Source organism: Styela clava, chromosome 6 (assembly GCF_964204865.1).
Source record: "Styela clava chromosome 6, kaStyClav1.hap1.2, whole genome shotgun sequence".
NCBI lineage: Eukaryota > Metazoa > Chordata > Ascidiacea > Stolidobranchia > Styelidae > Styela > Styela clava.
Window position 1 is genome coordinate 11,649,117 of NC_135255.1, and position 25,518 is coordinate 11,674,634.

At 34.6% G+C, this 25,518-nt stretch overlaps 2 protein-coding genes and 1 long non-coding RNA gene across 9 annotated transcripts; 2 read left to right on the plus strand and 1 right to left on the minus strand.

Annotated features, from left to right (window-relative positions):
• The first annotated feature begins 1,968 nt into the window (after positions 1-1,968).
• On the plus strand, positions 1,969-4,713 carry LOC120326809 (uncharacterized). Of its 6 annotated transcripts, none has more exons than XR_013476774.1 (6): positions 1,979-2,275; positions 2,462-2,531; positions 2,625-2,694; positions 3,101-3,234; positions 3,749-3,806; positions 4,574-4,713. It is a non-coding gene; the product is annotated as an uncharacterized LOC120326809 (long non-coding RNA). The 6 variants fall into 6 exon arrangements; XR_013476773.1 differs by having other exon boundaries at positions 1,980-2,275; positions 3,098-3,234; XR_013476776.1 differs by lacking the exon at positions 3,101-3,234 and having other exon boundaries at positions 1,978-2,275.
• A 591-nt stretch (positions 4,714-5,304) lies between these two features.
• On the plus strand, positions 5,305-6,318 carry LOC144424486 (uncharacterized). Its single transcript, XM_078113838.1, has one exon. It carries the CDS (start codon positions 5,305-5,307, stop codon positions 6,316-6,318), a length of 1,014 nt encoding a protein of 337 aa, XP_077969964.1.
• A 5,816-nt stretch (positions 6,319-12,134) lies between these two features.
• On the minus strand, positions 12,135-24,285 carry LOC120331657 (CCR4-NOT transcription complex subunit 2-like). Of its 2 annotated transcripts, XM_039398780.2 has the most exons (16): positions 24,051-24,284; positions 23,853-23,927; positions 23,050-23,101; positions 22,748-22,865; positions 21,070-21,249; positions 20,969-20,993; positions 19,842-19,998; positions 18,862-18,963; positions 18,619-18,723; positions 17,658-17,701; positions 16,546-16,588; positions 15,860-15,927; positions 15,309-15,478; positions 14,343-14,555; positions 13,113-13,257; positions 12,135-12,483 (listed from the first exon to the last, which is right to left on the minus strand). In XM_039398780.2, the coding sequence occupies exons 1-16, from the start codon at positions 24,090-24,092 to the stop codon at positions 12,394-12,396; spliced, it is 1,629 nt and encodes a 542-aa protein (XP_039254714.1). In that variant the 5' UTR covers positions 24,093-24,284; the 3' UTR covers positions 12,135-12,393. The 2 variants fall into 2 exon arrangements, with proteins under 2 accessions (XP_039254714.1, XP_077970087.1); XM_078113961.1 differs by lacking the exon at positions 18,862-18,963 and having other exon boundaries at positions 24,051-24,285.
• Positions 24,286-25,518: the final 1,233 nt, after the last annotated feature.

Here is a 25,518-nt window from a genome sequence, read left to right on the forward strand (position 1 = left end):
AGGAATAAAGTTAAATTGTAAATTCATTGTATCAATTCTAATCGCAGATGACATTTGAGAACTGTGAAAATTGCCCTGTCCGTCCGTTTTGTTGCGTCCCGTTTGCGCTTGTCAGTCGGTCAGAGTTATTTAATTTGTCACTTGAGCAAAAACATCCAACATTAGATTTTCGGTGATAAATATAGAAATAACGTTAACCAGTTCTGAAAATTAAAAGCAGTATTCTGCTTAGGCGAAATTGCTGTATCACGAAACCCGCTACTCCTTTTCCCCCCCAAAAGAGTCGTAAATTTGGCCTGACGAGGGTCCTGGGTGGCCCTCCACCTACCTCTATAACGAAAACTTCCAAAATTTGTCTTTTTAGACTAAAGTCAGCTAGAATTTGATACGGTATATGTGCCTTCCTGATAAAAAATTGTATGAATACTTGTTATTATGTAGGAAAGGTGCGGGAGAGTTTTTCTAGAGTCTAAACTCAATTGCTCGTATATTCCCAAGGCGAGTGATATCATCACATTTTGCGGTTTCAGCATCATATCTCCTTAAAAATTAAGAAGCAACATTTGCATGACAATCAACATTATTGGGCTTTAAAGACTAGGTCGTATAAATCGTTAAGAAAATTTTAAGTTTATCCTTTTCTATCAAATAGTAAGCTAGATCCAGCCATTTTTGAAATTTGCATGAGACCGTCAAAATGTTCACCGGTTCATTCAGTAAACTGCAAAATTTAAAAAAATAATCATTCGCGATTGTAAATATATAAAACGAGTGAATATCTGTTGGCAGGCCAATAAGTAGAGTCTTTCCCCAAATATGATAATCAGATCAGTTACCCGGCATTCGTCACGAGCTAACCGACAGTGGGACTTAACTAAGTGATTAACTCGGCACACAATTCTCGGATGACCTTTGACCTCGACTTGGTTCGTGGTTTAATGATTTCTACACAATACTGAACTTCGCTCTATATGTGTGATGTATCGTTCTGCTTTCAACACCGAGATATTTGGTGAAACGCCTGCCAGTGGTGTATGTGCATACTGCATAATGACGTGAAGGTAAAATCCACCAGTGAAATTCCAATTAGATGTTATTTTTTGCGTCGTGAGAAGCATAATTTCAATATAAAGTGACCCAAGTCAACAGTATATTAAATGGCGTTGGTTTAAAGGACATATAGGGTGTCCATGAAGTCTTGAACTTTTTCAAAATTGCAGAGGGAATTTATCAATGCCATTTATAGATTTTGGCCTCACAGATGTATAAAATACTTGAACAATTACTGATTAAAAAACAACAAACTTGTTCAAGATATATTAAGAACTGACTTTATAACAAAATTGAAATTGTAATGGAGACCCTGTATTGTTTCAATAGTTATGAGAAAATCAAAAAATATTGTTGCGTTAAAGTGTCATTTTTGTATATGTGTACCTACTCAATTACAAACATGAAGTGAAGTTTTGTAGAGTGTAGACCATGTCAACAGACGTCGCATAAGATCAATTCCGATTATATTTACCCAAAGGAGTAAAGCCCCGTAAACGTCACTAATGCCCTATTATGACTCCTATAATACATTTTTCGTCGAGACTGAGCTTATAACAAAACACAAATAGAATAACAACAAACAAATAGTTGTCTTGATAAAGTTTCCATGGAATGTGGTTTAATCAGACAATATTCTCAGTCACATCCCAAATAAATCTACGTTCTTTATTTCCACTAGTAAACAACAATCATTGGTCACTGATTAGAGTGAGAATGAGATTACAGTATCTTTGTTTCTTTAATAAAATGACAACTCCCTCTCCTTGTGTTTCTTTTCAGTACTGCCTTTTTCTTCTTTTTTGACTTTAAAAAATATTTGGCGCGCGTGCCACATTTCAGGTCAGGGCGTGGTAGCGAGAGGTCGTTTCTGCGCTAGTGTGCTCCGGGTATATATATGCACAGTTTCAAGTCCAGATATAACCAAGTTTACTAATTCATTGCCGTTCTTTCATTCTATTTTGAATTAAGCTAGAGCTTGAAAACTTATGAATAATAATCTATTTCGATTCAATTAAGTAGCGCATATTTTAGATATCAGCATTGAGTTTTTGTTTCTTTTCTTATATACCGTTCGAGTGTATTTATTTACGTGTTTTGCAACGTTTTTCTTTATGGATCAAGTTTCTTTTTTCTGCTTAAATTTTTTGTGGGTTGTAATCCGGGTCGAAGTGCTGTTTATAATTTTTCTACTATGCACAAGAACATTGTACCATCGCTAAAAGTAAGTAAGTCATAACTATTATTTTACCGACATATGAGATATGATATTGGTATGATTGATGGTGGAGTGACGATTGATTGATGTAGGTAGAAAAGTAAGTAATTGACCTAAAAATGTAACAACATTTTAGTTTATCAGTTCAGTTTTATCATAACAAAGGCCTTATAATTTTTAATGTACATACAGGGCTTTGCGAGGAAGGAAGATATTGTTACTGCTAATGGACGAGTGACGATTGGTCGATGTAAATGGAAAGGTAGGTAGTTGGTTTAAAATGTTACAAAATCCAAAGTTTTTATCACAACTTGATTATGGAGCAAAGGTTTTATAATTCCCAATTTAATTACAGGTATTTGTGAAGGTAGAAGATATTGTTACTGCTGGTGACCGAGTGGCAATTGATCGATGTAAATGAACAGGTGGCTCGCTTCATTTTTTATGAACAATATTTTGCTCGTATACGTAAAACATAATTTCCTGAATTGTTGGTTCGTGTTGTTTGTACAGTGTAAACATTCGAATATTGAAAGCGCTTCACTAACAACAAAATTTTACGATGGAACTCGCGCTTTCCACGAGTTTTCCACTTTTTATATGAACGATTGTGATCATAATTTGTTACACACGTATGATACCTGATAAGGTTATGCTAAAGTAGTTGTGTACACCTCTGTTAACTTTTTACATCACAATATTGTTGCGTATTATAATTGTAAAAGTTGGAGAATAATGCTATACTGCTATAATCTTTATATGCTACTGACCTACAACTTGCCTTCTGTCTTAAACCACAATATTCTTACACCAAATGCTTTTATATAGCAGGCATACGAATGCGAAATGAGATTTTGAAGAAACAAGATAGAAATGCTCAAATATATGGAGACCAAGCCGGAACGAAATATTTTACCCGTATATTCTCCAAAAATCATATATTGGTCTCGGCATAGCTGCAGTTGGTAAGTTCTACTTCGATGTATCCATTCCACTCCACAATAAGTATCATGTTTTATCATGTTTACACCCTTATAACCCTAACCTGGTACGCATATTAAGTTCCAGGTTGTGCGCCATCTTGGTACACATACTTCGGGAGCACCTGCTAAACTGGCATTAAATACTAAAGCCGGGCATTTTTGAATACCTGATAACTTTATAATCGAATCTTGATTGCTGAGAAGATATATATTTAAATTTCATATTACAACCCCATGATTGTATGCGAATTTCTATTGTAATAGGTCACCAAGACACATAAATTATTGAAAACACATCCATCATTTGGTCAGTTCGCCGAGTTGTCACTCACAATAAGGATCATGTCTCATCGATAACTCACTGGGAAGAAAACAGCCGTATGTCCATCACTTATAACAGCGCACTTCGTCAAATAGCCACATATATATCTGTGAATAGTTACCATTCTTGTAAAAAATTATGCCTTTTTTTGAACTCGTGTAACTCATCATTCAGATTCTGCCCGGAACAGCGAATAAAGGCGAAATCAATCTTACAAATCGGGATAGAGGAAGTAATTATTCAATGTCTTTTTATAAAGGCGTAAAATATAGTAAAAATCATTCAGTCAATATCTTTATCGACATATTTAATGTCCAATTTTAGCTGCAATTCGGAATTTCAAGTATATTCGCCGAGCTATTAATTTGTTGGTACTCCTGGAGTATGCGTACAAAGAGGGCGGACACCGGAATGATGTGTACCATGTTGGGGCTGGGCCATCATTTTATTCCAATTTTCCTTATTTTAGTTCTATTACGAGTTTGGGGATTGGCCCAGTGACTCCCGTAGTATTTGTACCTGAAATGATTGGCTGACCCTAACCAGGTACACATACTACGTTCCGGTGTCCGCGATCTTTGTTCACATACTTCGAGAGTACCATATCTAATATGAAATCAATATAGCTTTTTTGTGTTGTTTGCTGCCAAGTTAGATATCACACGCTTTGGTCCGCTTGTCTGACGGATCAAAATGAGAATGACCTAAATTATTTCATAAATTTATTGTATTGAATATTATGAATTACGTGTCTTCAAATCCTATTGAACACGCTTGTCCCATTTTTATTTAACTCACGGCTGTCTGGTTAGGAGTCGAATGCTGTCAATTTTCGCTGTCCAAAGTGATCCTTTATCAGAGTGTTATTCAATTCCAAGCCTGTGGTGTTGTAGTCTCATACTTGTCATTGCAGAATATGTAATTGGTGTCGTAATTTTAGTCCAGAAGTTATCAACGTTAAAATATTTTTAAAACACCACTTCAAACCATTTTTTTCAGTTTCAGGTGCGTTCTGGATGGAGGAAAACGAAAATATTCATCTCGAATCAAGCAGACGTAGAATGGCAGTTTTATTTTGATAGTGTTTTAGAATTGTACAATCTGTATTTTCATTTTTAATTGAATTGAGCAAACCGGTACCGATGGCCCACGTTGGTCATCTGCCTTGGGGTGAATATCTAGATCGGCGAAGCAATTGCTGACCTAAAACCCGGTTACAGAGCGATAGACTGCCATCTAAAAATTTGAGTAACACTTAATTGGGCCCCGCAAGGGGGCACGCCTGATTTTGTGTAGTTATATTAGTGTTAATTGACTACTAATTGGACTGAAAAATGGCATTTGAAAATTTGCGCTAAGTATATCCAGATCTCGCTTACTCTTTTAATGCCAAGCGAACGTTGGAAAAGTTCACTTAATTTGTCACAACCCGAGTCTGCATGAAATTCCTCATCTATCCGGAAGCCGCTCAATAAATTGACCGCTGAGTTAGAAAAAACTGAAAGTCGAGTTCCTTGTTGAGATCTAAAGCCAAATCAATCATTGTGATTTCGCACTACCCATTTTGATATGGCTAAAATATATATATATTCAAATTGTGCAGACGCCTCAAATATGGGGCACATTTTGGGCTTATCGGCTTTCCTAGTTTTTACTAGGATTATTCGCTGTATAATTAAGATCACGCAGGTTCTAGTCTAAAATAGCATAACTCTATACTCAAATTAAATATGAATCCACCAAGACCACCACCAAGAGAGAAAACACCTTCCAAGACCAAAAAGGTGCATGCTAAAACTACAACAAAATGTGCTGATAAAGAGGAGCAACTGCAATCTGGGAAAACTGGAGGACCCCTAAACATGTCTACTACATCTGATCTATCTCAGCACAGCGAGATTGTGAGTGGGATTCTCCCCCTGATAACAAAAAATATAATAAATGGCATCACCCTACAACTTCCAGCTATGATAGGGCAGTGCCTTGACGACAACTACGACTTTTCAGATAACTCGGACATTCTGACACCCTTAACACCGAATATCCAGGAAATACTCAGTGATCTAAGCCAGTCAATGCGAGTAATAAGATCTGAATTGACTGAAATTAAAGAGAGCCAAACATTTCATACCAAAATGTATGACGACCTAGCAACAAAGAACAAAATATTGGAAAAACAAGCATCCGAGAACAAAAAGACCATTGTAAATCTCCTTGATCGCATATACGATCTTGAGGATGATTTGTATTATGTTTCTGAAAAGTTAGAGGATCAAGAAAGAAGAGGCCGACTTGAAAATCTGGAGTTCCATGGAGTCCCTGTCACTGAAAATGAAAACACAGATGGAATAGTCTGCAGCATAGCTAAGATGATCGGTGTTAATATCCAAGAAAACGACATCTCTGTGTCGCATAGAATGCCAACAGGAGCTGGAGAAAATAGAACTCCTGCTATTATTGCCAAGTTCATCCACCGCAAAAACAAAATTAAGATATTTGAAAAAAGGAAATTCTTGCGTACTATAAAATCAAGTGATAACTTTCAAGATCCATCAAAAATATTCATAGCAGAAAACCTAACCGCTCTAAACAAAGACCTGTACTTCAGAGCTAGAGCTGCAAAAAACAGTTGTGGATATAGATTTATCTGGACTTCAAATGGGAAAGTATTTGTCAAAAAGAACAGTGACGTAAGAAACTCTCTAAATATAAGATGCGAAGAAGATCTCGCTAAAATCAAATAATCATTATGTGAGTGTAACTTATTATCTATTCCAGTATGACTAATATTGATTTAACATGTCATTTATGTAGTAGATTAATAACATCAGATCAAATTATATCGAAATGTGAAATATGTGGCGAACAATTCCATTCTGAATGTACCCAGGTTTCTGTGTCGGCAACCCAAGCTCAGTCATATTTGTGCCAAAAGTGTTTAACACCGCCTTTTCAATCATGTCAAAATCTTCATAGTGCTTTTGCCCGTAATTTCAAAGTGCTAAATGAAATAAGTGGTTGTAATTGTGAAAATTTAGAAGTTTTCAATCTTAATTTCATTAGTAGGTCCATGCCAAAGAATAGTCTTATTGCTTTCCATTTAAATATCAGATCCCTTCAAAAAAATCATGATGAGCTTGTTAACCTATTGGCTGAACTTATTACACCTCCGCAGCTCATTGCAATATCTGAAACGAAGCTTGGGCCAACTCCCACTTCAAACATATCATTATGCAATTACGAATTCATCCATAAACCTTCCAAAACTTCTGCTGGGGGAGTAGGGCTATATGTTAGTCAAGACCTCAATTTCTCTGAGATTCATGAATATGACCTAGGGCATCCTGACTGTGAAGATCTGTGGATAAACCTAAAACTAAATTCGACCATTTCATTCATAATTGGAATAATCTATAAACACCCAAGGAAAGATATTATCAAATTTACTGCAACTATTTCCAATGTTTTAGAGAAGTTGAACAAAGACAAAAAATTGTTTATTTTATTAGGAGACTGGAACATTGACTTATTAAGTCAATCATCAGATTTGACCACTATGAAGTACATAGATATGCATCTTGCTAATTTATCGTTACCCCTAATTACAAAGCCAACAAGAGTAACTCGAACTTCAAGTACTCTGATCGATAATATTTTCACTAACGCTATAAATTATAATCTGTCTAGCTTTGTCATCTTAAGCGATATCAGCGATCACTATGCACAACTTTGCACAGTTTCTGCTCCTGTTGTTATAAAAAGTCAAAAACAAGTATTTAGGCGTGATATGAGACACTTCTCCATTGATAACTATAGATTTGATCTAGAAACTTCTTTCCTCCCTATGTCGAGCTGCCAAATTACGCATGATAATTTAAACATTTTATTTGATTCATTTGTAGAAATAATTAAATCAACAATTGATGCCAATGCACCAATGAAACCACTGAGTCGGCGTGAGACTAGACTTCTAGCCAAACCCTGGTTAACCAAGGGAATTCGCACTTCAATTAAAAAAAAACGTAAAATGCACAAAACTCACTTCAAAAATGGTAACAATATGCAACATAGATTGTATATAAGTTATAGCCACTTACTTTCGGTTTTGATAGCCAAGGCAAAAAAATTGTATTACTTTGATAAATTCAAACTAGTCAGTGGTGACATTAAATCCACATGGAATCTAATTGGCCGACTAGTTAACATAAAAAAAACGAAAACCCCAATAAATTCAATCAAAGCCCTAAGAACGGATAGTGGGTTCAAAGTAAGCGATCCAGGTGCGATTGCTAACTATTTTAATAATTATTTCATCTCTATAGGCCCTAAACTTTCTGAGAAAATCTCCTACATTGAGGGATCATTTCTGAGTAATCTTAGGAACCCTATCAAAGAATCTTTTTTTCTTAGGCCCACAACTTTCAACGAAACGTATAGTACTATAGCAAGTTTACCAGAAGGTAAAGCAGTCGGTTATGATAATATACCCACCAAATTTTTAAAATATGCTGCTGACTTAGTTTCCCCAATTCTCTGTAATTTTTTTAATGCTTCTATAGAACATGGAATTTTCCCTAATAGTTTGAAAATCGCCAAAGTATCACCTGTTTATAAGAGTGGCGATAGGGAAAGTACATCTAACTATCGCCCAATATCAGTCCTTTCTACATTGACTATGGTCTTCGAAAAACTTTTACATGCTAGACTAACACAATTCATAGAGCGACATAGTATTATAAACAAATCTCAGTTTGGATTCCAGAAAAAGCACTCTACTAATCATGCAATTATAGATATGATGACTTACTTTTATGACCGGTTAGAGAGAAGGGAATACGTTAGTGCCATATTTCTCGACCTGAAAAAAGCGTTCGATACCGTTGATCATAGCATACTAATCAGAAAAATGAGTCACTATGGGTTTCGCGGTCATGCGTTAAAATTTCTCCAGAACTATTTGAGTTCTCGCCAGCAGTGTGTAAAAATCGGATCAAGTTGCTCCGAACTTGCAACTGTACAATGTGGAATTCCGCAAGGCTCGATAATTGGCCCATTGATGTTCCTCCTTTTTGTCAATGATCTTCCTGACGCGACTAAATTGCTTGTCAAACTCTTTGCTGATGATACTGGATTGTTCGCAAGTTCAGCTTCATTAGTTGATTTGGAATTGCATATGAACTGTGAAATGCAAAAAATTGCACATTGGATGACCAGTAATAAGCTCACAATAAATATTGAAAAGTCAAAATGCTTATTGATTAGTCCCAAAAATAAAGAAAAAAATAAAACTCTGTTTCATGTTAGCATTGATAAAGCTCAGCTAGAAAATGTCAACTCTTATAAATACCTTGGCATCTATATTGATGACCAATTAAAATGGGCCACACATATTAACTACATCGCTGGAAAGGTGGCCCGTGCTTCCGGAATATTATTTACACTCAGAAAATTTCTTACCATGCCAGCTCTTCGAATGGTCTATTTTTCACTTTTCCAGTCATATGTACAGTATGGTATTATGTCATGGGGTAGCGCTTCGACAACTCTCCTTAGAAGATTGGAGGTGTTGCAAAATAAAGCCGTCCGAGCTGTATGTAATGCACCATTTCGGTCTAGACTTGACCCTTTATACCACAGATGCAGCATAGTTAAACTTGGTCATATTCATGAAATCGAGATATTGAAACTTATGCATCAATATTTCGATGGTAAACTTCCCATAGCATTCACTGAATTTTTTACGAAGCAGAGTACTATCCATTCCCATTCCACTAGATCAGCTTCGTCAGGTTCATTCCACGTCCCAAGATACTCGTCAAGCAGAACACAGAAGTCAATCAAATATATGGGTGTAAAGCTCTGGAATGTTTTACCTAATGCCATTAGATCGCTATCGTATGGTATGTTTAAAAAAAATTTGAAAAATAAATACATTAGTAACTATCTCTCTTCCTGTAACCATTGAAGTACCGTACCGGTACTCGACAGTGTCGCCTACCAAATTGCTCGCTGTCAAGCAAGTCGGGCAAACAACAATAAGTGCAAGGAGTCTAATTCTAGAATACCCGCCGCATTAAATCTGGTAACTCCTAATGACTCAGTGAAAGTTTGTTTACTGTTATTTACAAATACTATGACCGTTTTTTTTTTCTCGTCATATTTTATCCCCCTTATTGCAAGTTTATACACGTATAATAGGATACCGTACCGGTATTGTTTGCAATATATTATTCGCTGTAACTTAATCAGTGTGGTAATTTCCACTCTTTTCATTTGTATATAAGTTTTCAAAATTGTACTTGTTAGAAATATTTTGTGCAATCTGCATTCTCTCTAAGTTTTTCTTTATTTTTTCTTGTTGTCCTCTCATTTTCTCTCTTCAGTGCATTCTCTCGTGATAGTTATACATTTATTTTGTTAAATAATCTGCACAGTAGCCTCAATTATGTATACTGCCGCAACTACTGGTATTCAGTAGTTGTGTCTTATTTAGTTACTTTTTTATACTAACCTGCATCAGCTAGGTGTCGCTGCTTGAAGACCTTTATAGGTCCCTCGCGACTCCAGTCACACAATTAACATGATCAGTATATTTCATTTATTGTAACAGTTTTCTATATGCTTGTTTTTTGTGTTGACAAATAAAAGATTGATTGATTGATTGATACTCCATATAAATGCAGATGTAATCGAAATACAATCACACGAATATCAACTATCGCTTTCACAAAAATTCAAACCAAGTCTGTAATGACCGTATTTTTCACATCAGGAGGGGCACATCATTACGAACGATAGGGACAATCAGAAGCTGAAATAAGAATAATTTTAAATAAGAATTAGAAAAAAAAAAATAGTTTGTTCAGTTACTTTTATCGTCTGTCGTTGGTGATCGTTTGCTAACTTTCGCGTTTGTCTGAAAAGAATTCTGCAGGAAAGAAACTTCGATGTCAGCAGCGTCACAAATATAAATACTTTAAAAAAGAAGAATTGGCAGAAAGGTAGTGATTTACCGATGTTATGTTGTCGACGGCAGAAACAATCACACTGATCTCCTGGTCTCAACTCATTGTAGATTAGAACTATTCCGTATTCTTCCCAAATATTCGAGTTAGTCGATAAAATAATCAATTTTGCCCACCCCTAGTTGGTTGGTTTGTATGTTTAGGTATAATTAAGATGATATGCCGAGCTACGCCAAAGGGTAAGTAATTGGGTTCCGTCAAAAAGTTGTACATTCAACTTTATTGTCCACGACTAGCCAAAGGTTGCTACCCCCTGATTTTCACAAATTGAAAAGCTCTGAATGATTGGTTCCCAACAATATCGTTACCTCCAATTCGAATAAGCACAAGCTCAATTTCCCCTTTCATAAAAATAAGAAGAACAAGTCAAATCAAGAACAACATCTTGATTTAATCTCAGTGAGAAGGATGTCACTGTTTCTGCGATATCAAACCTAGGCAAGGTGAATAACAGGCAGCAATTTATAGTCAATTATATGTTTGGTAGACTTAGTCAGACTTTTAGTAGTATTACTTTGACGCAATCTCAACGGTTTAGTTTTCACACAAGATTAAGCTTCATTGCAGCTGTAATAACAATGAAGACCACGTGTCTCTTCTAACTGTGTTACCAACTAATTACTAAATCGTGACCCAGCCTTATTTCAATTCAACACTAGGGCCTACTTTCGGGGGATGTCTTGAATTGAGATTTTCAAATATACAAAATACGAAAACCGTAATCTATTTACTTATAAATAACACGTTTTTATTCAAAATACCTACAAAACATAGATTTTCAATCATTTAAATCGTGTAGGTGAGATTTCTTGCTATCAATTATGTCAAAATATTCTTTCGCGTTTTTGACTAGGTCTTGTGTCTCAAAAAAATAAGCTTGCATGAATATTCCAAACATCTGCCGAATCAATATTTTAGGCATGGACGAATAGTTCAGAGATCTATCCAATCAAATAAAGAAATTGAGCAAAAATTGTTCCATCCTTCAAAAACACCATTTTTAAAAATTGCGTCTGCCATCTTGGTACGCATTCTTCAGGGGTACCTTATTATTATTAATACTACGACTATTTCGAGGGTATCACTTCATTCAATAAAGCCTGGACAATGTATTTATACACGAAAATCCTGTATTCAACGAGCAGGTTTTTGCTTACGTTTCATATTGGTTTTCCCATTGTGACACCACAACCGCGTTCAACACTTATGATGCAGTATCCGTTTGATACATTCATTAAGAACGAGCGGACTAGGATTTCAATTCCATTCTCAAAAGTTTGAATTTTATAATAGATGAAACTGGAGCGCGTTGGCCAATAATCTAGTTATTTGTCGAATTACTGTTTATAATTAAAATTTGATGAAACACATTTTTTTTTAAATATTTTCCACCACTGTTCTCTTCCGCATTCAATTCCCGTAATCGTTTTAATATGATGTTGCAGCATCACTCCATACAGGTATCACATACAGTTTCTTTCAACTGTAGCGTATCTTCAAGCCTGACCCTCTTACAACAAAAAAGGTGTCAAGAGTCCAGCAGCAAAAAACTGTTTTATTATAATAATTTGCTTTTAAAGCAAAAGAAACCAAGTGAGTGAGGAAAAGGGGGAATTTTTTATTCGAACCTTTGTGTCCATATAAAAGTTTAAAAAATGGCATGTAAACGATACAAGTAAGATTTGCCACCTTTGGGCCTCTCATAAATTCATTATGAACCATGCTCGATCATTCTCATGGCTTACGTATAAACGAACATCGCTTGATGATGGATTTTTGAGAAGTTTAACAGAATCACGCGTGCTGAGCTGGATTGAAGTGCAATGACATAAGGTTCGGTAGGTTTGGGCGTTCTTCCAATTTATCATATTCAAGATGAAATTCCTGAAAAGTAACAAAACAACCATTTAGAATTGACTTTAGTTAGTTGAAACTACCCAGCAACAGTAGCAAAAAAAAAAAAAAAAAAAAAAAAAAAAAATTTAGAATTGACTTAATTAAGTTACATATACTACAGAAATGAAAACTACTTTTAAAATTGTTTATGAATATGAGAGCAATTCTCGAAATTGTGGACGAAGAGCTCAAGCGACTTATATGATGTTTATATTCAGATATTCTGTTTAATCACTGTATCAATTCACATTCGTACTGTTAGGGCATCAAGTTCAAAAATAAAAAATCCAGATAAAGTACCGACCGCATAGGGCTGTCAAAAAATAAAAAACCTAAAGACTTCTTTGTACTTTCAACTTTCAAGTACTGAAATTTGAAATCGATTTTCTAAAACAACAAAAAAGTGCAACAAGAATTTTGCGAAACGATCCATAGGTTCACATCATGTTCAAAAGTAAGTCAAAAATGCTGATTTTACCATCATCTTGAGAAACACACAAAAAAGCATCCAGTCCATAAAACTGATTTAAATGAAGTTACAGATGGTAACAAGATCAACTTTTTCAGCATGAAACAAATTCAAAAAACTTTCGAATGGAGTTTTTCCTCTTTCTCACCTTTGCAACCTTTCTCCAATTTTGGCAATCAAAATAATAGTATGTTCCCTGTTCATATGTGTTGCTTTTAACTCGCGGATCTATTCCTGGTGCTCTCGTGATCCAAATTCGTTCTTCTTTATGATATCGCCAATCTCTGTTATAACTGTGTAGCAGAAAAACAGAACATAGAATAAATGAAAGATTACTATTAATACCAGCTGGTTAGAAATCTACATGGCTGTGGCTTCTAGACCGGCTCCATAGCAATTGAGGTTCTTGAGCTTGACCACAATCGTAAAACATTGCAGCTTTGCGGAAGTGGGACTCAAAACTGTGAAACGGAGGTTTTAAATTTTAAAAGGAAACTCATATTGATATATAGGAAAATTTTTTTTTACCTAGAAAATGAGATTTTAATATTTGTATTAGGTATCAGAAAATTATAAATGTGAAAAAATAATTAGATGGTTAGGAGCTGAAGCCACTGCTGTAACACTAAATAACAATGAGAACAAAACGAGGAAACTTTGAAGGAATATGAAAGAATAAGAAACCTCGACAAAAATTCATCTGACAAGGATTCAATAACATATATTTTGTATTGGTGCCGCGATTTAAAAAGTTAAAATGTCTACCAGTAAAAAGGGAATGTTGATCATGAATAGCGGAAGTTCGACACAGAGTGGTGTTTGAAATACTTCATTGTTCAACACAATCGAGATGTGGTTAGCGCAATTTCGCAAAACAAGCAGCACTATTGTAGAAAACACTCTGTATTCATCGAAAAGTGTCTCAGAAAAAGAAATATAGATATGCTTTTCTTATTCAAGAGGGGCTTGCCGACAGGACGTTCTCTCAGAAAATATCAAAGTAGAACACCATTACAATTCCATGTGTGAGAATGGGGAGAAGAAAATACATCAACCAAAGCAGATTTCAGTCACCCAGCTATCCCGCTGTGCAGTTTCAACATTCCTATGGTAAACATTTCAAGCATTTAATGTCGCACATCCCATCAGCGATTATTTTTTCTCTCTTTGTACTTCTGCGATTACAGTTAAGTTAGGAATAGGTATGTTGTGTCTCGCGTGGTTGCCTAGTGGTTTAAAGCGATAGGTATAACAGGTTGAAAATTCATGCCTACCATCCCACCCATATTAAAGTAGCTCGTACCTAACAGTGGCTGCTTGTGCGAGGCTTTATTCATAGCAAAAGGCAAATAAAAAATTCCTTCCGGCTCATACTTACAGTTCAGCCGCTGCTGCCAGTTGTAAAACGTCACCAGGATTTGTGTAATAAACATAAAAAAGCAAATCTTCTCCGTATCGATTGAGTTTAATTGGCGCTAGTTTATCTCGGATGTGGGCGTTCGTTAAATATTCACTTGGTACAAAAAAATCAATGTCTTGTGGTCGACAAGGTTGCTTCGAAAACGGTGATTGAAATTTATGATACAGGTTGCTGAGAATGAGAAGATAAACAAGATTATGAAAACTATAGGCATATTATGATAATTGTAGATTATTTGAATGCAAGTACATAGGAGCTTTATGTAACACAGAACAATGCGCCTCAGTAAAGCCAAAGTAGCTTATGTCACATTTTTCATAAGTGGGGGCGAAAGGGGCCGCAAAACCATCCCCCTGGGTTTGGCTGTTAGAACCAAACTATTACAAAATTACGATGTTCTCATAACTTTGAAATGTGACATAAGCTAATTTAAGTTTAGTGTGGCAATATGGATAGTTCTGATTAATTTCCAAAATTAATATCATCAGTTGTACTTGGTTGATGATATCTGCATCAGATAACTGCGGTTTGCTTCATCAAGCAAAAAATTTTTGAATTACGCTCAACTTTAATGCTGAATTTTCTAACTAAATATCAAACTGACTAAACTGATAATTATAACCAACAGTAGGCACATTCGGCAAGTAAACGAGTTACCACTAACTAACATATGATTCCATCTAGGTCTATAGCACTCGCTACAAAAGAAATGCCGTACATAAATCTGTGTGCAGATAATAATGAATTTACGAGCAATTTTCGTTTTATGCCTATGAGAGCGTTTAAGAGATGCAAAATTTTTTTGTGGCCCGTATTTGGCACACAGGCCACAGTTTGCCGACCCCTGCTCTAGGGCTTTGGAATTAAAAAATATTTTACAATTTTTTTATAACACTAGCTATATATATATAATTCCGTACTTACTCTGGTGAATTCAGGTTTAATCCGAGTGTCGTGAGGTCGTTACCAAGGGCAAGATGAACTAACGTCGGATCAGTTTCCGCTGCTTTTATGAAAGCAAGTAAACCTACCACTCCGTATTGGTCCATCAACATACTGCTTGGGATATTTTTGATTGAATTGTCTTGCAATACCTGGAACAAAACATTATCTTTTATAAGAAAATATTACTGAAATACCTAAGGAATGGCCAAAAATCTACAATCCCATGTGCATTACAGATATTAGCAAGAGAGTGATGATTAAATATAAGGACATGAGGGCCAAAACGAAGAAGTATGGATATACTTTGTCACAGTAATTCACCAGTACTGCATATAAAAGTAATGGTCTTCTAACAAAAAACACAATCTTCAACCATTGAAAATTCCAAAGAATTCGGAAAAAAATGACTAAACTAGAACAACAGCAATAACATAATAACGAAACGATCCATATTTCGTGTCCGATCACAGCAAAAAAGTACACTAAAAATTTGATCAAGAATCTGCATTGTAATTATTACAACAACGAACCTGAATTCCTTTTTGATGAGATGATTGTTGATTACGCAATAAACCAGATGACATAAGACCTGATTTATCTGAAATTCAAAAAATTATCAAATTTCATGATGTTTTTTTTACATGACATATTCATATCCCTTTTGCGCTCTAACTACTAGAACGCCGTACCTACGAAATCTTGTTACTACAAGCCCCATGTTCACAACCTCACCCAAGGATAAACGGCCGTCTGCCGAACTTGAAAGATTACAATCATTCAAAATTAGTGGCCGCCTCACAGAGACTATTCAGAGTGGCATGATGAATGTCATAAAGATGACGTTTATAAATTATTTTTTTATAAAATATTACTTAATCATACAAATGGAAATACAAGCATTTGTCCACTTTTCATAGTCTGTTTCATACATATTTTTGCGGCAAACAAACTAGGTTGTTCAAACATAGGTCAATTACTAATACAGTATATTTACCACAGACAAACAAATAACAATTAATGTTTCCAGTAACAGATATAAAAAATATTGATAATATAGTACGAAGACCAATATGTATAGTTTATATATTCACTATTTTCTAATTAGAATGATCGAACACAAAATTAAAAATAAAACAATTACGAATTGATCATTGTACAAATGAAATTTCACAATATAAATTAATCATTATAATTTATAACATGACAATTGACATACCATCCATATTTCCAAGAGCGTGATGAAGATTACCCAAAGGACCCTAAAAATAATTGAATAAATAAGAAAAGGTTATTTCATTTGTGGTTGAACTAGGCTCAACAAAGTGGCGCATCGTGATAAGTGTGCGTGGGTTCGCAGGTTCAAATCATGTGACATACCGTATTGTAAAATTAAGACCAAAATAACTCATTAACTTGATCAGAACATGATAGTTTGTGAAAAGCAGAAAATTTGCTTTAACCTCAAAGCAATTTGAAATTCAGTTTTTAATATGATGTACAGGGTGTTCATAAAGTCCAGTTACAATTTCAAAATCTAGTTATGATGTCAGTCACAATACATTAACCAGATTTGTTTCATTTTAATCAGTATTTATTCAAGTTTTCTTATTACTTCATTTCATACCTCATATGCCCACTATTAGTTGCATGAAGCACATTGAAGTTCTTTTACCGAATATAATACTGGTCTTTATGAACACCATGTACATATCAATTTTTCAAATAGGTGACGCTTAAATATTATTCCTTTTGTTTGCAAATTGATGTCAGTGATAAATTGGGTTATTTATTTGTTAGAACTAGGGCTCGGCATTTTCGAATACCTGATGATTTCAGAATCTAATCGAATATTTTTTCCGAATCGAATCTTAAATACTTGGGAGTCAATGGGAGATATGTAATTGTATGCGACTTTTTTATTGTAATTGGTTCTGTCAACAAATGAATTACTGAAAACGTAGAATACATCATTAAGACAGATAGCGAGCGGAGCATTCACACACTATGAAAACGCTTATTTATCAATAGGAATTGTCATATGTCAGAATTACATTGAAAAAATATGGCTTCAATAAAAAAAAAATGGGTAATTCACCTCGACCATATGCGGAAAGAAAAAAATAAGATGGCGGCGATTCCAAATTTAGCTCTGAACCGATTCAGATAATTTACTATTCGAATCGTTTCGAATATTCGATTCTAAGTGCCCAGCCCTAGTTAGAATATATTGATTATTGCCTTATTAACCTTTGAAAAGAATCTTACTCCTTTATATAATTAAATATAAAAATACTATGGGAATTCATGATTTAATAAAATAATATTTACATATTTGCTACTGGATTCATCACCTCTGCCATCTTGTTCTGGAACTAGATAAAAACAAAGATTTATTAACAAAGAAAAATTTGAAAAAAAAATGACTTTTTTACAGCTGAACCATCTTGTTCTGGAACTAGATAAAAACATAGATTTATTAACAAAGAAAAACAGCTGATCTTGTTCTGGAACTAGATAAAAACAAAGGTTTATTAACAAAAATAATTGGAAAAAAAAATGACTTTTTTACAGCTGAACACTTCTCTATAACTAGAGTAATGCTCACAAACATGAGCACGAGGGGCCAAGAGTGTTCCCATATACCACATAAAAATTTTCACATGAATTAAAATGAAAACAGCTAAATTTGTGATGAAATAATTCAAAAAATAAATCTTTAAAATATGAAAACTTTGAAATTGATCGGTCCATTAGTTACAGATTTTTATTTACAAAACCAACAATAATAAATATGCATACACTTTGTGTCAGATATAAAACTCACTTTGGATTGTTTTGTATAAATACATAGGATTTGCATAAATAAAAATGTGAATTATATGAAATACATTTTGAAATTCGGCTCACCAAACTTTTTAGTTATTACCATTTAATTGGTGTTTTTTTTGAAAAAGATATACAAGCAGAAATATTTTAACGAAGTAGTAGACATAGGCTTGGTATACAGCCGCACAAGAGGCCGTGGTTCTCCATGTGACTAATTTTCTTCTCTTAGTGTATAAACATTAAAACCCTATCATGTCAAAAATTCGAGATGTTAACAAAAAATCATGCTATTAAACTAATACTTAAAATTATCATTTCTTTGACACTGGTAAAAGTTAACCAATAGAAAACAGAATAAGCAGTTTTAAAGCATTTGTGATGTTATCAACATAATATTTTTCCAAATAGTTAGCATTTCAAATAGTTGGACCTATATTAAATAAATAAAGAATCGAGAACTTACACAACGGCTTCATAACATTCAATGCAGTAGCTGCACCAGGAAGAGCAGGAAAATCCTCATTTTGTATTTGAAATTCAGAATTTCCACCAGGTTTATTTAGCATACCTAAGTAAATTCAAACAATGAGACATTTTTACAAAAGGTCAATGCAGAAATGAGCATTGTTTGAACAATAAAATATAGTTGTGAATTTACATGAAAGCATGTCGTTATAAGATCCAAATATGTGAATATTTCATTTACCATAAGGATGCTTTGAATTAAGTGAATCAGATGGTTGTGATCCAATAGGTCTTGCCCTCTGTGCCAAAGCTGGAAATTCAGCTTGATCAAGATTGAAGGGATCTAAATAACAAAGTTTGTAAATAAACTTGATATTTTGAAACGTGTTTCATAATTTCTCGTTCTAAACAATCTTTTAGGCAAGAAGTCAGTGATAAGTAGAGATATATTAGATAGTCAGAGTTACTGATTTTAATTTTGGTAAAGTGATCTATATGACTCGGCGGACTTGACTAGTGGCTAGAGAGGGCAATGACCTGACTTAGGACTCTAACTTTAAAATTTGCTAGGTCTTGATCTTACTAGCGATCAAATAAACTGTGACTGGACTTAGAATCGTAACTCCAGGTTATTAAGAGACTTATACTGTACCCCAAGTGTGTAAAAAAAAAAGCAATGAAATAGTACCGTATTTTACAGACCATAAACACGCTTTTTTTTTTTCTTAAAAAACTATTGCTTTATCGCCTACACTCAAAACCAATAACAGTATTATTGTTTTATAAATAGACCGCCATTTTACGTTGTCTTTATATAAAATAAATATTCATAAAGAATCGTGTTTTTTGTTTTGTTTAATAAGCTTTGTACGATAACCTGGCACTCCTTAAAACTGTTGCGTGAACTTGCGTCTCATAGTCCTAAGCGCATTATGTATGGAAAAAAAAAACAGTCTAGCCAATTTATTGACCATGCACCTTATGGTTCGTAGAATACATACTCCTCAAAAACCGTTGTATCTTACAGCCCGATGCGCCTTATGGACGAAATCCCAGTCTAAGCAATTTATCTACAATGCAACTTATGGTCCGTAAAATATGGTAACCAAATGCCGAAATAGGGTAATACTCCCGAATAATTCAATATTAATTTCACAGAAATAAATAGAACTAGGAAAAATATTGATGAATTGAAAGAATTTTCTACGGCATCAAACTCACTTGAGATACCATTTGTTATTTGGCTTGTAATAGTTGGTCCGCTCTTGAGAGCAGGAAATTCACTAATGTCAAGCATTCCTGATGAACCATTTGGTCCTTGAGGCTGTTGTCGAAGTTGAGATAAATTTTCACTTCCTATTGCATTCATACCTGATGACTGGAGAGAATAATACTTATTTAACATAAGATTTATAGTGGTTGCAGGCACAAAAATTCTGGTTATTGATCTTATGACATGCATTGTTCGCCTCACACAAGCTAGCTGTTAGGGCATTATAGGTCATAGGTATATATAATAAATTGCACTCAGGTATACACCATTCAAAATTGGCACTTCTCCGCGGCTCCCCACAATTTTTCTTTGTGGGCTGCATTTGGTCCATGGGCCGCAAGTTGCACACCGCTGTTCTAAACAAATGGAAACCGTTCTTCGGGAATTCTAATCTGGAATCTCATGCCACACAGAGAAATTCAGTGCATTAAATATAGCAATGATAAAGACTGAAGGCATGGAATTGCCATAAAGTTTCTTTACAATTTCGATTTTGTTATGGAGTCAGTTCTCAATATATCTTTACCAGGTTTGTTGTTTATCAATCAGTAATTTCAAGTTCGAGTATTTTTACTTCATTCAATACATCTGTGAGGGCCAAAACAATATATGGTGTATGATAAATTCACTTTGCAATTTTAAAAAATTTCAAGACTTCATGGACACCCTATATATCTTCTATTCATCTATTGGCTTTCCAAAAAGTTAACAAACATATTAAAAACGAATATTCCTTTGATATTGTAATTTGCATTTTTAACGCCTTAAAATATTATTAAAGTTAAAAAAGCTGGGAATCTAAATGCTTGAATAAGTTTTAAAATGATAGCGATTTTTTAATTGAGCTAACCACAAAGGGTTTAACACCTATAAAAAGATAAAAAAACTGAATTTGAATAATACCAATACAATAAACAAATAAGAGAGCATTGAAGCAGGAAAAGGATATGTTTCAAAGACAATAGTTTTACATACTGCAAGTTAAATAATTTTTCATTCTATCTCCAGATATTTTAATATGTATATATACTAAGCATTCAAAAAACCATATTCGAAAAAAAGAAGTAAAATTTACCTGGGTATTTTGAAACGATTGATTCCTGAAACAAAACAAAAAATTTTCAAATAAAATATATTACCATAAACACATTCCAATCCTAATCAATCTAGTCTTACCTTGAACCAATTAAATTATTATTTCCCCTGTTCATTCCTTGTTTCAAAGAAAGCATATCTGGTGAAATTCCTCTTGTTGGACTCATACCTTGTCTTGATAACAAATTATTATTCATTTGTGATGTTGGAAGGTTGGGTGGACCTATCGACATAGAACTCCTTGACATTGGCGGAATACCCCTGCGTAAAATATACCATTTTGATCAGTTCTTTTAACAAAAAAATATATGAAAATAATCTTTCTTTAACCTAATCCTCCCGGTTTGACGCATGCGCGACGTTTCAGACGTTTTGCAATGCTGTGTGTATACCATGAGGTCTGGAATGTTTGTTATGGTCTTGCTTGAAAGGAAATCTTATTCCCCACACAACGATATGAGAATGAACCTTATATGACATTTAGAAGTGATAAAATTTCGCTTACATATCACGCGTGTACTTCCCGCTGCGATATAAAAACGTCGCACAACAAGAAAATGATTCCATAAACCTTGGCGTTGCGCGCTAACCAATAACAAAAGCTAGTATGATAAGGTCTTATTTTGAAGGTCATTTTATATGCTACATAACATAGGAGAGTGGACATCTCACAACGTCAGGAAGTTATAAAAATATCGAGTCGTTTGATCGCAGCTGCCTCACCGAAAAAAAAGTTAGGCTTTTATCTCGCAAATTCTCCTTGTCTGACGATTATAAGCTTTTATGATTCATAATAAATGTTTTATTATGACTCACAAAAGCTTTCAACGCGATAAAGCACAAACAAACAACCGATCGATCTATCAAGCTTAGCCTGGCCTGATTCGATGTGGTGCCTTCTCAAACGGAAAATTTCCAAAACGCTTGAACATTGCGCGCTATGGAAAAGCGTTTAGTATCATATGAAAGAGAAAACCAATGTGCAGTCAACTGTATAGTTACATTTCAGCTTTACAATAGGTATAGACGTCCAACAGCTGATAGAATGAGAGAGTGTAAATATTTTTGTTATTTTTTGACGTTACGAGAGACCTCTTGAAAGAGGTGTTTTAGTTTACGGTCCTCCAGTGACATCTAGCGTATAGTACTCTAAAATACCTTTCCAATGGTATATAATTATTGTATATTGGGTAAATTTTGGGGGTCGTATGACATTAATAAAAATCTATTCAAAATTGGGCTCGATTGGGCGTCTGAATCAGGTTAATATGGGTCACACATAGATGGAACAAGCTCCTGCATTATATTCTATATCAGCGATCGGCAACATGCGGCTCTTTGTTCTCAGAGCTCTGGTTCCCGTAAATCAAAGTTGCTATAGCAAAGGTATGGAGTAAACATAAACGATCACAAAACTGAGTTTTACTTGAAAGCAGCATTTTTTCGAGTAAGTGCGTCTTGAGTTTTGAGTTTTCCCTGATAATTTTGCACCACACGAACAAAAAGTTTGGAAACCGTTGCGTTGAAGCCTTAGACTCAACTGTGTTGGAAACACAGGTAACAAGTCTCAGGTTCAAATCCCACACCCACCAACTCACCCAGGGTGTAATAAAATGGGTAGGCAATGCCGACCCGACAAGATTGTGATCCTGAAAATAGTAGACTTACATATCAGGGCCTGCTTGTATAAGTCCTTGTTCCAAGCAAAAGACATAAAATATATGTGTAAAAAATCAGTGAAAATGTTTTTTGAGCGAACCTGTTCTGCTGTTGTTGTTGTTGATTTAACATTTCTCCTCCTAAACTTGTTGGTGTTAAATTCCCTGGTATTGAAAAACTCCGACCAAATTGACCCAAACCTCCCATTGTATTGGATTCTGTTAAAATAAATTAAAGAAAATGAATATTTCAATGTCATTTTATCCTACAGGTTCAAGTATCACAGCTTGAAGTAGTAACTGTAAATTATCATGTAGCATTCACACATCAAAAAATTTTTTTTACGATAATTTAATTCGTATTCGATTAGAAACGCTATGAATTTTGACGAAATTAACTTACTCTGCTGTCCATATAATGGAGAAAATTGTGAAGATTGAGACTGCCCTAACATCTGCAAAAAAAAAAAAGTTTCAAAATCAAACAAACACAATCTATAACCAATAAATTTTTTAGAGTGAGATGTATTTGTTATTTAAGTTTAGATGGCGGCGATTGAAGTTTTATTTGATTAAGATTTGCTGCATGAAGTTCTAATATGTTTGCTAAATACAACATTTTATGCAACCAGATACAAGGATGGAAAACTAAAAACAAGATATTGTTTTATATCTATCACAGGAAAAAAGAGACTGCTTTATCATATGGTGGACCAAGGTTTCTTGTCCTGTCACCAATTCCAGTCATACTCTGATAGCGGATGAGGTCGAAACAGACCAGTGGCCACATGAATCACTCTGCAACAAAAATACTTTCACTTCTGGTTCCATTCGCTATTTCAATAGCCTTTTCAATATACAGATATAGGGCTCATGGGCTGCTACATCAGCAAGGCACAGTTCTGCGATTCCAGGAATAGCCCCCATATTACAGACATCAATTATAACAGTGAGTGCAAACCCCTCCTTTCAGAGACACCGCGAAATGACACTGCGCAATAATCTAAAAGTAAGCCCAATCTAAAAACATCACCGTTGGATTCCTTGTAAAAAAATTATCTAATTAAAAGACAAAAATTTTACGAGCAGCATTCGAGAGTTTTTAGCAATTATGCCGCAATGGTTAAACCAATGCACTGTTTACCTTGGTTAGATCAAAACTAAAAATATTGAATCTTTGACTAACATATGACATGAATTACTTACGTCCGCTACAGAACTTCCAGAGTTAAGATACCCCATGCTTTCAAGTCCTCCTGTCATGTCGTTATCTTCAAAGAGCTTAGAAATGAATTTATATAATTGAATAAGATTGAGAAATAGTTCAGTGTCACATTAATAAAGAATTTCAAATTCATAGCTTCAATGATTTTATCAAAAATTTCAAGTAAAAAAACAACTTACCATATTCTTCTTTGGCGTGTTGCCAAAACCAGAACTGAACATATTGTGGAAACTGTACTAATTAGTTTTCCATGTGCCTTGCACAACTATAGATACAATGTAAATATCGTCAACTAGGAGAATAAAACATACAAAATGATGAAACACCAGCAAATTCCCACAAGAGACGGAATAGAACACTAAACAATAATGTAAGAGCTGCAAACAAAGCGATCTTGCCTCTGGCCCTGGGTTAGTTGACAAAATACCCACAGTCGGATACAAGAAATTGTTTTTACCACTGGAGGGCAAAACGACGCGGATTCATTATTTACCGGAAAACGTTGAACGCGGAAATGTATATTACTCGATATAAACGAATAATTATTTCGTTTAATGTCGAACAAATATCTGAGTGCAAATATCAATTTTTACCGACTAAAATTTTAACAACCATGCTACGCCATTTTATATACTTGACAATCTCAAGACATAAGGGTGAAAACCAAGTCGAACACTCCGAATCTTCGGAGGTTTCAATCATTTCCTATCATCCCACTTTCTCGAGATACAAGTCAATTTTCATGAACCTTTTTACACAGGGCTGATTACTGTTACAAATGTCCTTATATTAAAGCCTCAACATTTTTTCTAAACTGTTTGGACTAAATATCTAGCATGATTTCAGTGATTGTTTCGATTACTTATGAGTTTAAAATGAGAAATCTTCAAATAGATTTTTCGAAGAACCATTATGAGGCCTTACACATACTGAAAACTACGTTCTCTGAATTTGGTTTCCAACCTAGGACAGATATTAGGAATATATAGCCGGTTATTTGTTCTTTCGTCATTTTGAAATGTTTAATTTTTCGATTAAATTATTACCTATGATGTATTTTACCCTCTACTGCAGCTATCAATAAAACTAATGTATTCATCGAATAATCCCTTACCAGAAGAGGGGCCGTGGTTTGCCGTCTCATCGACTTTCCTCTCCCCCAAGATAAACATGTAAATACTTTCCTACCACTGGCAATGCATGAAAGATAGATTTTATAAAATATGCTCCAGGGGTTTGCTTACGAAGCATCCAAGGAAAAGGCAGTACGGTACCGTATTTCGTTTTTTTTTTTGCATTACTTTAGTTTTTGTGGAATGCGTCAACGCCTTCGCAGAGCATGTAAGAATCCCAAAATGGTAGAATCTTTTTACAAGTAAATATGAACTTCAAGAAGCCATGGTTGAACCTTTTTTCTCTCAAATTATGGTAACAAACTCATTCTGGAATTCACACAATACCAGAGAAATTTCATAATCACTAGCTGAGCAATCCATTTACTAAAATCCTCATTGGGAATATTGGAGGCTTCTTCGCTTAGGAAGTGAATGCCAACAAAGTGACGCATCAATTTTCCTGGAAATTGAAACTAGACTTCGTGGCTCAAGCAGGTATAGATGAAAGCGCGCTTAGTGGAGGATAATTCGG

Bases quoted from the DNA above. Each gene is read 5' to 3' on its own strand.
- LOC144424486 (XM_078113838.1), top strand. From the start codon at position 5,305: ATGAATCCACCAAGACCACCACCAAGAGAGAAAACACCTTCCAAGACC.
- LOC120331657 (XM_039398780.2), bottom strand. From the start codon at position 24,092: ATGTTCAGTTCTGGTTTTGGCAACACGCCAAAGAAGAATATG. The intron at 19,999-20,968 runs GTAAATTTTACT...TATTCTCTCCAG, and splicing joins AATCGTTTCAAAATACCCAG to TCATCAGGTATGAATGCAAT. The intron at 14,556-15,308 runs GTAAGTACGGAA...TCTCATTCTCAG, and splicing joins TTAAACCTGAATTCACCAGA to CAACCTGTATCATAAATTTC.